The sequence below is a fragment of the Pongo abelii genome, chromosome 18 (genome assembly GCF_028885655.2).
Source record: "Pongo abelii isolate AG06213 chromosome 18, NHGRI_mPonAbe1-v2.0_pri, whole genome shotgun sequence".
NCBI classification, from domain to species: Eukaryota; Metazoa; Chordata; class Mammalia; order Primates; family Hominidae; genus Pongo; species Pongo abelii.
Genome location: NC_072003.2, coordinates 82,890,101 through 82,905,778, shown reverse-complemented (window position 1 = coordinate 82,905,778; position 15,678 = coordinate 82,890,101). Strand labels below are relative to the sequence as shown.

Genomic DNA, 15,678 nt, shown 5'->3' with positions numbered 1-15,678 from the left:
GATAATGCAGCACTGAAGCCTATGGCCTGATGAGAATGAAAGTTCCACCAAAACTTCACTGTATTTTGCTTTTCTGTGTTAAAAAGAAAGTTCAAAATCTATTTATTCTGCAAGGTTACCACACATATAAATATCAATAATATTGATTTGTACAGTGGGAGAAAAAAATGCATGGGCTTTGGAGATGGGCTGATAGGGGTTTAAATCTTAGTGACATTGAAGTCTCCATCTCTGTAACCAGGGCACTTTACTGACCTCATTAGATTCCTATCAAAGTCAAATGCCACATCAAGTACATTTTCTAGGGACTGACACATGGTGATATGTAAGACACATGGTGACATTGTTCTTTCAGTTTCTTTATTATCACAGCCCCATTCTCAAATTCAGGAATGACAGAAAGGGCAATGAAATGTCTAAGAAACCTTCAGGAAAATGTCCAAGCCTGGTCCAGAGTGTCTTTTTGTTTTTAGGTGGCTCTAGAAGAATCTCAGTTTTACCTCAGGGACTCCTTTGGAGCCTCTAGAGACAGGGTATGAGCCCAGGTCCTCTGATTCTCCTTATTTCAGTCCATGCTGGTGTGAACAAGTCCATCTGGCTCTAAGACTCGGCTCCAGGGAGTGCCCCTCATCTGGGAAATCTTCTGTTCCCATCTCCATCTCCCCTTGCCTCCTCTTGTGTCACCTATCAGGGCTCTAACATAATGAAAGTAGCCATTCCAAGATGGTTCCCTCCAATATTTAGTCAATGTCTAGATGGCACTTTTTCTTTTACTCTTTTTCCATTGAACTGCTTTTTAAAAATTACTGTAACCAAATTTTGAGCTTAGATTTAATTACCAAGTGTCTGTCTGAGGTTGCCTTTTTCTTAATTGTGGGGGAAATGAACCATGCTGTCAAAATGTGAAATCAGACCCATCACCCATGATGAGTTTCTGTCTCTATAATCATACTTCAACGTGATGATTAATAAGTGTGATTTAATATTTTGAGAGTGGACTTCAGATATAGACATATGACAACATGCTGCAGTCAGTACATAAAACTGCTGCTATCTGAGCATTTTGGACAATGATCTAATAGACCAGTGTTGGCCAACTATGGCCTGTTGGTCAAATCCAGCCTGCTGTCTATGTTTTGATGACACATGAGCTTTAAAATGCTTTTTATAATTTTTAATGGTGACATTTTAAATGGTTATGTAAGTACCTACATAATGAGGACTAAACTCTGACCTTTTTTCTTCACTTGCCCAAATTCCTATCTAAGACATCTGGGGAATCACGCTCTACAAGCCAAAAAGTCTCATAAGAGGGCTTTCATTTAACCCTACATAATGTGGCTTACTTTCCAACCTGACTCTGGCAATAACATCACATGACAGATAAGGAAGGAAACAAAAATATTTTAACCCCAAATATGTTTCTTTGCCCTATCTTGAAATAGTCCTGCAAAGCTGTCTCTTACAGGGGAAAAAAACTATATTTTGTAGAAAATCCCTTTTCCCCTTCTCAGGCCTTTTTCCTGATCCAAGAGAGAACCAACTAAGAGTCTGACACCTTTTTAAGTCTGACAAGAAACATTTACCATCTAGCCTCTCTGAAGCCTGCTACCTGGAGGCTTCGTCTACATAATAAGAACCTCGGTCTCCACAACCCCTCATCTTAACCTAGACATTTCCTTTCTATTGATTCCAGGTCTTTAAACTCTTTCAACCAATTGCCAAACAATTTGAATCCACCTATAACCTGGAAACACACCCTCCTCCAGTTGTCCTGCCTTTCCAGACTGAACCATTGTACATCTTACAAGAATTGATTAATGCCTTATGTCCCCCTAAAATGTATAAAACTTATTTGTGGCCTGACCACCTTGGGCATATATTTTCAGGGTCTCCTGAGGGCTGAGTCAGTGGCCATGGTCACTCATATTTGGTTTAGAATGAAGTAATAAATCTTCAAATTTTACAGAGTTTGACTCTTTTTGTTGACAATAATATCTTCAAGTTTGCCTGTTGGCCAAGAAAGTCTGTAAGATTTACTATTTGGCCCTTTAAATAAAAAAAGTTTGCTGACCTCCAATCCAATAGATGATCCTATAACTTGATGTCCCTTTCATTGTTGAATGTGACATCATAGTGCCGTATATCCAATAAGGTTGACCACGGCTTTTAGAACTCCAAAGTGTTCAACTAAATAATATGATCAACAAGCTTTTATCCCATGGAAAGGCACAGCAAATGAGATGCCCCTTAAAACAAAAGTGAAAGAAATGTGGATCCCAGGCATTTTGAGATGTCATCTTGTCTTGAAATGGTCTATCATTAGTTTGCCTTAATCTACGTGTTGTAGCTTTTGATTGCCTCTCTGCAAACTGCTTTCCAGTGGAATCATATTGCAGCTGTTCTAACCACCCAGTTCCTGCGCTGGACGCTGAGTACATTAAAGGAAGTACGAAATAGTTACTTCCCAAAGACTCTCAACCAACTTTTCTTTCCTTAAATGATGGTCATTCTCCATATGGCAGGAGCAACATTTTTCTTATTTTTCTCTGCTGGTTTGAAACCAGAACTGAACTAGATATTCTTTCCAAATTAGAAGGTACTTCTTTCACTGATAACAGGGATTTAGAGGATTTGGGGTTTAGAACAATGTTATTTAAGTTCAATAACTGGAAAATCTCTTGATGAAGCAAAACCTGCATTAACATAGTAATCATAGTTTTTGGCTGAAAAAGAAAAATAAACAGCTCTCAAAAAGAACTTTTTCCAAAAATGAAAACTTTCTTTAGCTTTTTAGGGTACTTCATATAAAATAAAATGAAGAAATTAAAAATGACAAAAAAGAGAAGTACTATAAATTCATCATCACTCTGCATATTATTTTTACCATATAAAATACAAAAAAGAAATATCTTAGAGAATTAAACATTTATTAAATCTAAAAAGATTAATCTTTCTTCATGATACAGTTAAGTGTCTCTTGATTCAACATGTGCCCAGTAACTACTGATTGTCTGATACTTTAAGAAGCCCAAGAACAGAAGAAAGAAAATACCTATGGATTGAGGTTTATTAATCTATTTAACAAGCTCAGAATTTAGATTCAAGTGGTAGCTCCTCATCTCTTCTCTCCATCAGGCTAGAAATCTTGAGAATCAACTTGTCAGTCTCAACCTCTCTCCAAAATGCCTGAACTTTGCCACTGACGATCTCTCCTTTAGCTTAACTCATTTTCCGTCCAAGTCACAGCTCTGCAAATGCTGTGTTTAACAGAGCTGTGTTTAATGTTTAAATAATGGTGGTTTCCCATTTACAGTAGGCTATAGCTATAATCCTTTGAATGACATCAGAAGCCCTTTGCAATCTTGTTCCAACTCCCTGCCCTTTTCTGGTATCTCTCTATACCATAGCCTCAACTCTGGAGTCTTTAAGTAGCATGTGAATATGCCATGCCTTTGTCCATGCCACTCCTTTCCCCACAATGCCCTTCCTTCTGCTTCCGCACTCCAGGTTTCCACTCATCCATCAAGTTTCGGTTTGAACAGCACATCTTTGTATGTGTGTGCTGCTGACATATATGCTTTACCTCCAATGCAGTCAGCTCAATCTTTGCGTCCTGATATCCAGCACCATGAGTTCGGCAGACATTTGTGGTGCTCAATACTTATTTACTAGCTTTTATCACTGAATTTTGTGGGCCCGATTAACTCGTTGTTTCATTCAATTTAAAAAAACTTGCCATAGTCTCTGCCGTGTGGGCAAAGTGTAAATGTACTTCCTGTAGGAGAAACTCCAACTTCTTTCTGCTTCTCCAATCTCATTGTCAATCATGAAAACATCTAATACCAACTAATATTTACAGAGTGCTTATAGATAAGTATCATGCTAGTACTTGGCACATCTTATTTGATTTTTTTCAATAAGCCAATGAGATTGGGATTGTGATTATTCTCATTGTGGCAGATGAAGAAATCGAGGTTTAGAGAGGTCTCATAGCTGACAAACAAACAAAAAACCAAAAACAACAACAACAGAAAACACAGGTAGGCTATGCCCTTGGCCCATTTCTCTTAAGCCAGGTTTCGACTAAATTGAGGTCATACTAAGAGACTAGTCACGGTCTTAGCTTTAATGGATTGATAGGTCACACTTAGAGGGACGGGGGAAGTGGTTAGGGTCACCAGTGGAGTCCTGAGACTCATCAAGTTCTTCTTCTAGAATTTATCCAGAGTGGAGGAGCAAATGAGGCCACAAGATAAAGACCCTGGCCTTCCCCATCTCTAACCCCACAACCAATCCCCATTGCCATTAGCAGGAGGCCTGCGCTCATGGAACTAAATTTCAGACCCCAGGACTTAGCATTCTGCCTTTTGAATGTCCTATTCTACTTTACTTGCTGAAACAACGGAGCAAGCGCAATTAGCATAGGGTGGTTAGCTGTGTTTCATTTGCAAGGATAATGCATTATTTTAAAAATAATAAGGCAATTTATTTACATCTACTTTTTCCTTCTCAATTTTCACAGCAGCAAGTGATTAAAAAAATGGAGAAAATTACCCCAACAGAAATATTTATGAGTAAATAGCTCGAAGAAATGGTGAGGATGCTACTATCTGAATCATTCTGGTCCCACCCACCAAAACAAAGCAAGATAATATTTCTGACAGCATGATTGAATTGTGTGTAATTACTGCCAATGTTTTAAACATGATGATAATGAGAAAAGTATTAGCATTAAATCAGAAAGGCCTAAAAACATTTATTTTCCTGAGAGTGTGACTACTACCTCTATCTTTCATTGAAGGCATTGGAGGAAATGCTATCCTTTATTACCATTGTTCTTTTCTGGCAGCTTGATTTGATATCATCATTTTCACAGATTTCTTTAGTATGTTTCTGGAGATGCATGCTACGTGACAATATTTTAACGTGGGTCATTTTGACCAAATGCATAGTTCTCTTTGGGCTTGCAGCTACACATCCAAATTCATTGACTAGATGGCATAGGATGTTCTCCCTAACATTCTTCAGTTTTGTTCTCTGACATATTCAAGGACTCTTGAATATCTCATAGCAAGTAAATGCACATAAATCTAAGACTAAGTCCTTATGTAACACTTACCATGGAAAGAAAGAAATTCTCTCCGTTTTTACATTTGGCCTAAAAATTTGGGCATTATAAAGTTTCAGAAAATGCTTTACCAGCTGAAAATACAAAACAAATTACATTCACAGCCCTAATATCTTTTATTGTATGTACATTTTCACGGGCAGGCTATCACTTTCCCTAGATTATCTGGAAGATAATAGATAATAAGGTAAAGGCAAATTCAAACAAAGACAGAAAAGTGCTCAGCTCAAACCCCTTAAAAAGACTAATGATACTTTCTCAACGCAAATGTTAAGATTGCTTTTTATGAGTCTATTTTGGAAACTATTTCCATTAAAAAAGAAAAAAAAAAAAAAACCCTGACCATTAGCTACTCTGAGTAGTTGCAAATTGTGGCTGTGTTCAGAAAGCTGGCAGATTCCAGCAGATGAATTTCAGTCTAGCAGCCAAGATGATCAACTAAATAAAACATTTATCAAACGTTAGAGACCTTTATCTGATTTTATTTTGTAGTGCAGCCAGACATAGTTTAAAAACATAGACAAAGATGCCAGAAATGAGGGGCTAAGTATGGCTACAGAAAATAATAAAACAGCGCCCCAAATGAACCCAATTTCATTTACTAGAATATATGGCTCTTATTTTCTGCAAACATTTCCCCAAACACTTAAGCAAGAGGCAAAGATACTCCTGTCCATCCTATTCACCCAGTGGACCAAGGCACTATTTCTTAAAGCAGTTCCTGCAGAAGGTAAACATAAAGTGAATAAATTAGATTACCAGATGATTGCACAAGGGTAAGACTAAGCTTTCAACTATAATAAAGTAACTTCCTCTGTTTATATATCCATGCTAGAATGTGGATCCTGCAAAATGTTCTGAGATAATACAAACTTAAGGAACCCAGGTCATCCACTCATCCACCCTGATAACCTGACAGATCTTTATCCAGTGCCTATTATTTATCTGGTGCTATATTTGGCAATGGGAATAGAGAGATAGAACAGAAATCCAAGATCCCTTTCTTCCAGAAGCATATGTCCTGGTAGGGTTTTCCGAACAAGTAAATGGATGAGCTTGTAATGGAAAATGTACATGTCTTGGGGAAACTTGATATCTATTAATGCTGAGCTTAAGATATGGAAGGGGAAGAAATGGCCACTTCACCTGCTTTCAAGCCAGTGTGAATCACGCTGTCTTCCTCACATCCTTCCCGCCTTTCATCTCTCAACAGATATTTCTTTGAGCATCTCTCATGTGCTAGGTACTGGCAATAGGACATGGGCAAGGTCATGGGCAAGCCAAACATCATCCCACAAATTGCATATTTGAGCATTGACTATGGTGAGTGCAGGCAGATAGGCCATAGACTCTTTCAAGAATAGTAGCTGCCAATCCTTGGAGCAGGAGAGGAGCAGATTAGATGAGTGCACCTGCCTCAGTTGGCTCCACGTGAGACATCCTGGGAGGGGAGGAGGGAGTGAAGAAGAAAGGATGACAACCAAAGCAACAACATAGTAAGGATCATTTCTCCACTGCCCTACGTGACTATCCTCAGTTACAAGCCTTGCTACAAAGTAAATCTGTAAAAGGCAGGGAAGATGATTAGGTAGGCAGATTCAAAGAAAATTCCCAGTGCCTGCCACCTCCCCACTCATCTTGCATCATCTGTCTCTCCCTTGGTTAAACACTTCCTGCTGGGGTCCTCCTTGGTAGAGGCACTTAAGAAAGGAAATTGACTAAATGGAAAATAAAGATGAAAAATTGTTATTGTGTCAATTTAGCTCGTGTCACCCAATGGGATTCCAGAGCATCCACTCCCAACAAGCCAGGAAACACACGTTTGCTTTGTCCATTCAGGTGACAGCCAGAGGTGCTGGTGAGCTCTGTGTGTGTGTGTGCGTGTGTGTGTGTGTGTGGTTTCTGCAGCTCCTGCTCTTGAAGGAGTTTGTGACAGAACTGGAATGACTATATTCATTGTTCCAACACGCAATTTGAGATACTGTGAGTGAAGACAGGAGACAACGTAACAAATCTTAAAATCAACTTGAATCATCTCAAAGTCCACAGGGTCCCAAATGGGATACTTTCTTAAATGAATGCTGCAAAACTCTGTATTAAATGTTTTTTCTGCCCAGCTGGCTGAGAAGTAGACTTTAAAACCACACCTAAGACAGGCCTTCTCAGAAGGTCTTCAGAAATAATAATAATAATAATAATAAAATCCCACAAACCTGCTGAAGAAAGTATCACATCCATGTGAATCCTACAAAAAGTGCCAAGTCTCAGTGAGAGGAAAACATTGCAAACTCTGGGAAACTCCATTGGACATCTGATGTGCAAGTTTTTTACCCTCAAAGACAAGAACTTGGAGTCATGTTCCACTTCCTCAGCAAACATGCTGAAGTGAAGCTTATCACAGCACAAGGAAATAGCCAAGGCTTGCCTAAATTTAGGGACATTTCTTTCCTTTGGATTGCACTGATGTTGCCTGGATCAGCAATGAACTCTGGAAACCCTCACAGAAGAGTGATACTCTTTATTCATTTTCATTGATTTTCCAATTTTGGCTAAATTGAGTTGATCTTTTTTGGGGGGCTGTTGATGTTTTGTGACTAGAAATGCTTAATTCAACTTCCATAATTACATACTTATTACAACTTAATGAAAGCCCAAATGAAAAGATCATGAGCTGGAAACACATTTGTCACCTAAAATAAACTTTAAAAATGGGATAATTTACTACATTATCACTTTGATTTATAAATAGAGACTTATAAAATATTTTCTCCCAGAACAAAGAGAAGCTGAAATGGAGAAATCACCATGCTTCATCTTTTTCTTGTGAAAGGATCTTGTGAGAAGCGTTGGGAGCATTAAGGATTATAGGAAAGCTGGCATGTGTGTGTGCGTGTGTGTACAACAGCACACACGTGCTGAGTGGGGAATAGAGAGCCTTGGGAAGTCATCACTGGCCTCCAAAAGAAGAAAATATGTCAGTCATAAAAATAGGGAGCGTTGGCTGGGCGTGGTGGCTCATTCCTGTAATCCCAGCACACTGGGAGGTCGAGGTGGGCAGATCACCTAAGGTCAGGAATTTGGGACCAGCCTGACCAATATGGCAAAACCCCATCTCTACTAAAAATATAAAAATTAGCCAGGCATCGTGGCAGGTGCCTGTAGTCCCAGCTACTCGGGAGGCTGAGACAGGAGAATTGCTTCAACCTGGGAAGTGGAGGTTGCAGTGAGCTGAGATCGTGCCACTGCACTCCAACCTGGGTGACAGAGCAAGACTCTGTCTCATAAAATAAAATAAAATAAAATAAAATAAAAAAATAAAAAAAATAGGGAGGGTTGGAAAGAGAATGGGAGATGAAATGAATGTAATGGACTCATTACTTTTTCTACTTCCCTATTCTTTAACTAGAAACAATTACATTTTCCAAAGGACAATCAGAGTTTCAATGCAAATTTCTCTCTCTCTCCCTTTCAATAATTACCTATTTCTAGCTTCTGTTTCTCACAGCTTATGTAAGATCTTAGTTTTATTTCCAACTCTTTTTCCTTTTTTTCTCTCTATGACAACAAACATATAATTAGGATTTTTAGAAGTACTTCAACCATGCTAGGCAGTAGAAATACAAACATGCATATGATCACAGTCTCTGTTGTCAAGAAACGTACAGTCTAGGCCATTGTTGCCCAGTAGAACCTTCTGGGGTGATGGAAGTGTTCTAGGTCTGCACTGTCCAGTACAATAGCCACCAACCACATATGACTGCTGAGCACTTGAGATGTGGCTCATGTGACTGGGAAGCTGATTTTTACATCTTGATTTCAATTAATATACTTTAAAATTGCAATAACCCCATGTGACTAGTGGTTACTGTACTGGACAACTCAGGTCTAGACCAAGAGAAAGAGAATCTTCTTCAGAGACAAATGACAACCTAATTAGCACATGCCAACTGCTATATGACGGCTACAGGCAAGAGTAGTCAGAGATGGGAGGAAGAACAAGACCGTGGAAGAATCAGGTGGATGAGGACAGCTTCTTAGAGGGGGTTGATGTAATCCAGAATTTCTTGAGAAACTATAGCACATAGGAGAGGAGAAAGCAGAGGAAACAACATTCCAAACCATGGATTTATTTCATCAAAAACACTGAGGGGGAAATGCACAGAACCCCCGAGGGAAGCCCAGCAGTTACATGGAGCAGATGGTTCTTACAGAAGGTCAAGGACAACTCCAAAGCCCCACACCTGTGGGATGATGTCAAGAGCAGGGAATTCCAGAATGGGAGCAGGTTTAGGGTGGATGGAGAATGAAGGATGAGTAGGAATCCACGAGTTGGTTTAAGGATGCTGTGTTTGGAGGGCCGCGATGGTCTTCTACTTAAAGTAGCTTATGGTAAGCTACAGGGTGGACCTCAAACTCAGGGAAGGGCAGGGCCAGAGGGGCCCAGGCAGGTGGAAACGTAATCGAGGTGGGAGCACTTGTCCCATCTGAAGGGGACAGCAGACCCTGGACCCACTGGAGAATCACACCTCACACCACCGATGGTGCACATGTGGAAAGCGGACCTGATGTCTCCAGGATTTCTGATTTCCAGAAAAACTGAAAATTGGCATTTTTAAAACAGAAATTTGAAATCTAAATATTTTAATATGACAACTAATTCTAAGAGCTGTAAAACACTGTGGGCAAAACAAAAGAGCAGGTATGTGGACTGACTGGTCCAGGGGTCACCTGTTTGTGACATGTGACCCAGGAGACGGGGGAGATTTCATGGAGAAAGCCTAAAGGGATGAGAAAAGAGATGGAGGAAGAGAAGGGTTCAAGGGGGAATGCAGGACGCCTGCAGCAAAGGGTTGGAGAAAGGAGTCATGGCCATTTGACTCTGCAACAAGGACAGCCTCTGTGATCTTGGATGAAGCCACCTCTCCTCCCTTCCCTCCTTCCCTTGTCCTTCCCTCTCCCTTCTAGCATTAAAGCAGGGGTCAGAGGCAGAGTCTAGAATCACCAGGGCCTAGAGAATAAGTGGCTGTTGAGGAAATAGGCATCAGGTTGAGTGAATACGAACAGTTCCAGGTGCTTTAGCCTTTTAGAGCACGTGTTTTCTTGGATCACATAATATCCCATTTCCCTTTATAGATTTTCCCCACCAAAACATGGTAAACACATCATTTCTGCCTTTACAGTATTAAAAAACCATTGACTGGAGCCCCACATCATCCCTTGCATGAAAGCCACATTCTATTCTCGTGAAAAAGAAAGTGTATTCTTTTCAGCTCACCTCTCGGTCCAGCAGTGCAGGTGACACAACAGTGACAATGTCTCCTTTCTCAGGATCGATGTAGAACATGTTGGGAGATGGCTTGTCAGGCGTCTGCTGACGGATATTATACCGCAGGAGGGCATTATCGGTGGCTGGGTCATCTGCATCAAAGGCTGTCATCCGCATCACCGTGGTCCCTACCAGGGCAAGACAGAAAGGCAGGGAATGGTTATCAATGGGTCAGCAACGGCCAGAGCCCCTTCCCCACCTGGGCAATAGCAATGCAGCAGTGTGCCAATCACTTTCCAAATTAGAAAAGAAAAGTATTTCCCAAGCTTTGCTATGTTTCAGCTTTTCTTCCTCCTTTCCCTCTCTGTTCCATTCCATGAAAAGACCTGAAATAAAGAAAAAAAATCTTTGCTGTTCAGCAGAGTGACCACTTAATTTTTCCCTCTGGTGATACACTGTTTATTTTCAGGGGCTTTCATTCCACTGTGGATGTGGCTTTGTGACAGGGACATTCATTTTTTTTCTTTTTTTGAGACAGAGTCTCACTCTGTCACCCAAGCCGGAGTGCAGTGGCGTGATCTTGGCTCACCGCAACCTCCACCTCCCAGGTTCAAGTGATTCTCCTGCCTCAGCCTCCTAAGTAGCTGGGATTACAGTTGTGTGTCACCACGCCCAGTTAATTTTTGTATTTTTGGTATAAATGGGGTTTAACCATTTTGGCCAGGCTTGTTTTGAACTCCTGACCTCAGGTGATCCACCTGCCTCGGCCTCCAAGGGTGCTGAGATTACAAGATTACACCTAGCCATGGCCTTCATTTTTAAAGCTCTGATTGAATGCCAACTCCATGTGCCTGGGCTGAGTGTTGGGGAAACAGGAGTACAAAGAGGCATGTTCCTGGGTATGCAGGAGCTCAGAAATTAGTAGAAGAGATAAACATATAACAAGCAATAAGACTTATCAGGCACATTGAGAGAGGGCGTTATGAATACAGAGATGAACAACCTCGTCTAGTCTGGGATTTGCACAAAGGTGTCTGATGCGAACACGTAAGAAGAGAGTAGGCAGGAACAAGGAGAAGGGACCTCAAAGCAAAAAGACATTCCAGTAAAAGGGAACAAGAGCAAACACTAATGTGTACCTACTATGTAGCAGCTGTGTTATTTTAGGCACTTCCAATATAAAATGAGGGTAACACGGTTGGGTTCACTCACAAACAAGCAAGAGTCACACAAATAGGACCTGATTCTATAATAAGCATGTGGAGTGTTTGATTATTTCAATGATTGATAAAGGTGTCAGATAATGGGTCTTCCTCACATGCAGCTGATATAAAGGGAAACTGGTATATCCACTGTCAAGGACCATTGAGCAGCAAAGAGTAAAAACAATGCCATCACCTCCTTGGCATCTACTTTCAGAAACAACTGCACATGTCCACAAGGGATCTGTGCAAAGAAATTTCTAGCCGAATTATCTGTCAAGGTGAAAAATTTGGAAACAGCCTAGCTGTTCATCAACAGGGGAAATGCTAAAATGATAGTATTCTCACACTGAGATATTTTGGAGCAGCTTAAAAAGATTGTAGATCTAATGGGTTCTAATGTGGGAAACTCTTCAATATATATTATTTAGTAAAAATGTCAGGTTGAGGAATGTTCGGGGTTCAGCACCAGAATAGAACACTCTTGGCCCATGCAGCCCCCTTGCCTTTGGATGGCAGCAGGAACAACATGGTTCTGTTTCTCATTGACCTTGTCATGGAATCAGTGTTCTCAAACATTGGTCTAGGTAGCAACTTGAAGTATACAGAAACTGATGTGAAAGGTGCCACGTTTTAACTTTCCTTACCCACAGGGTGATAGTGATATCATTTCTGTGAACTTGCTTACACACAGACATGCCATAATACTTTATTCAAATGTTTTACAGGTATAGTTTATAAGTGCATAGAACGAGGTCTATAAGGAGAACTTCTCTCTGGTGATGGTGATTAAATCTGGAGAAGAAGAGAGGGGACTGGAATTTGGCATGGTCATCGGGAAAGATGTTGGCCTCATCTATAACATTTTGTTTATTTTTACAAGGTGAATGTATTGCTTTGGCAATTAAAATTTAATTTACAAAGAGCATAATTATAAGTACCAATAAAAACATGCCTGCTGGTTTTCATGATTGATAATAGCAATTGTATTACTATCATATTTGGTTTAGGGCATCCTGCCTAACTATTTATCCCAATATACTCTTCTACAAATATAAGGCCCCATCTTCTGATTTTGAGTCTGTCCAGACTCACAAAGTGTGACCTAACTGGAAGAGATCAAAGCCGCAGATGTATATTAATCAAAGCAGCAGGAATATTCATACAAAGAAAACACTGAAGCCTAAAGGAAAGATAGAATTCATCTGGTTTTACCACCACCCAGAATTCCTTTCCCTTCCATAGCAATGCTTCTCTAATCATCAAAGACAGTTTTTTTCCCTCACCACTGGAATCAGATTATCAGCCATTAGGCCTGATTGATCAGATAAACAAGGAAGGTCTGGCCACCCTCAAGGTTGGATTGATTTGTTAAGCAGTCTCAGTTAATTTCACCAATGGTGCCAACCAGCCACATGCTTCAAGGTGCACTTCCTATCCACCTTGTTTCTTTGCCCTGTGAGATGGTCTCAGGGCAAGCTTCAAGGTTCAGTACCAGAAAAGAACATCCTTGGCCCATGCAGCCCCCTTGCCTCTGGAAGACAGCAGGAACAACATGACTCTGTCTCCCATTGACCATGCTACAGAATCAGTGTTACCCAACAGTGGTCTAGGCAGCCCCTCACAGTCTATGGAAATTGATGCGAAATGTGACACATATTAACCTTCCTGATCTAGGCAAACTTGAGGATACCCCTATCAGAAATCAGAGGCAGATTTCAGGCCTGTGATCTTACCCAGGGACATGCTGTAGGGAGCTCCGTGTGGCCAAAGACATAGAAGGAGGCCTTAATCCCATCAATTCCACACCAGTATCCAGTTAAGTACACTTGACCCAGGGCCTTGCACTTAGTTAATGTCTAATGAATGCTTGATTGATTGGATTTGTGCCCTATTTAATCTGCCTTTAATTGAAGTTGTAGAGGGTATAAAAATGAAGTCATCATGGCTTGCAACTGACATATGCATTAAAATGATTAGAGGAAGAAAAAAAAAAGACCTCTCAGGTTGATGAGTCTTTAGTTTTCATCAGGAAATTCACTGAGGATATCTTTTTGTTTATAGGTTTGATAACATGATGTAACACAAAATTATCCTGGAATATTCCCAAGCATACACTGAAAATACTTTTTATTTTAATGGATTGTTAGGGAACAAGTGAACTCGGTCTCAAGCCCCGTGTTTGTCTTCACCCAGACACGAATGCATCACTGGATTTACTTTGGAGGAAATCGCGCCTCTGAGGGAACCACGTTGTGCCTAAGTCATATAAATAGGTTTACAGCATTGAAGACAATGACTCTGAGGTGACATATCTGGGTTCAAGTCTTTACAAGCTGCGTGACCATGGCCACATTATTCATCTCTCTCTGAGCCTCAGTTTCCCCATTTTCAACATTCCCCTTTGGTTATTGTGAGGATTTCATGGGATGACCTATTTTAAGAACTTGGGACAGTGCCTAGTACATTAGTGTTCAGAGAAGAAGCCTTGTATTATCAAACTCTGTCCTGGGTTCTGAGCCAATTATGGCAGTGCAGGCAAAGTCCTCAAATACAGGAGACTAGGATTAAGTTGTCCAAAGAATGTGGGACAAAGGATCGCAGGACAGCCCTCTCTCTCACCTGGTCCCTTCTCCCACCCTGCCCATGGTCTTGGTGTGCAGATCTAGGTTTCTACTGTGGGTATCACAACAACCCTCAACACACACACACGGGCACACACACATTCTGTAGACTACACCATGTCTCCACGTGGTCCTTTAGTCGGCCTCTAAGACCAGGCTTTACTCTGAGCCCCAACCTATCTGCTGAGGGCAATGCTTGGCTCTCGCCGGTACCTCCCCTGGAGGCTAGATCGTGGTTTCCTTACTTCTGTATTCTGCAAAGGCTGGATAAACCTCCTAAACCAGCATTCCCTAAATTGGTTCCGAGGAACTCTGGCTCCATAGATTCAGTAGAGAAACAGATTTGGGAAATATGTGGCAAACACCACAAAGCAGGGTTTCCCCAGAGGACTTTTCAGTGCCTCTATTAAGCACGCTTACAGCATCAATCTCCAAGAGAGGGTGGACTCTGCGGCATTCACCAAACTTTGCTGTCGATGGAACCTCTTTATTTCAGAACTGTCTGTCTTTTTGTGATGGGCCACATGGTCCTAGATGTGAGCTCTTGGAGGGTATAGACTGTTTTGTTCATTTTGTAAGCCCAGTATCTGACATGCGGTAGGTCCTCATCAGTGTTCTTTGAGTTGAATTGCCTTCTTGCCATTCACTGTAGTGTTGCCTCATTCCACACTGACCAGAGCCACCAGTACCTTGTCTTCAAAGAAGAATGAACAACTGAGCAACTTGCCTGGAGATTTTTCACGACTGCCTCTGAGCTCCCTGTTCAATGTGCCTTGGAGGTCCTTGCTGGAATGGGATTCCTGGGTCACACACCAATGCTATGCCCAGGGCTGACACGCAGCAGGTGGGCCTCAGTGCACCTGCTCCAATTGCCTGTGGGTGATGCCTGTGCCTCTCCTCTTATGAAGTCCCACACACTGGACTCCAGGTCCTCCACTTTGTTTTCACCAGCCCATGCAGCTTCCCATCCGGGCTTGTCTTGTGTTTCCAGACAGCAGAGAAAGGATAATTATATGATAGACACGCATTGGGGCTTCCACACAGTACATTTCTGTCTTTTCCCCCATCACAATACTCTCCCAAGTGTCAAAATAAATTATAATCACCCTGTCACTCCCTGAGCCAGATGAACTAGCAGCAGCTCCTCCAAAGGGGGAAAAAAACATCCCAGGTTGCTGGTTGAAAGTCTCAAGTTGGGCCATCATTTTCTTTTGTCGAAGGACACGGCCACCAGCCTGACAGGCTGATTAACAAGCGTGATCGCTTCCGTGTGGCCAGGTAGCCCCTTCCTCTTGACTGCAGCTCTCTGATTAAAGCAAGTGCTGCCTGCTTTCTTGACCTTGAAAGCCAGCTTTGAAGTTTTGCTTTCCTGTGACTTCAAGCACGGCCAAGACCTTGAGAAAGGAGAGTGCAGATCTGACAGTGACGGGGGGTTTTCGGCCGGCCACAAGGATG

General features: G+C 41.4%; 1 protein-coding gene across 1 annotated transcript in view; it reads right to left on the bottom strand.

Annotated features, from left to right (window-relative positions):
• The window catches only part of CDH13 (cadherin 13), a gene marked incomplete at its 5' end in the record, with an annotated part of 1,173,335 nt that overhangs the window by 297,002 nt on the left and 860,655 nt on the right, over nucleotides 1-15,678 (bottom strand). The window contains 1 exon segment of the mRNA NM_001133193.1: nucleotides 10,407-10,585. Coding sequence (NP_001126665.1) covers nucleotides 10,407-10,585 — 179 coding nt within the window.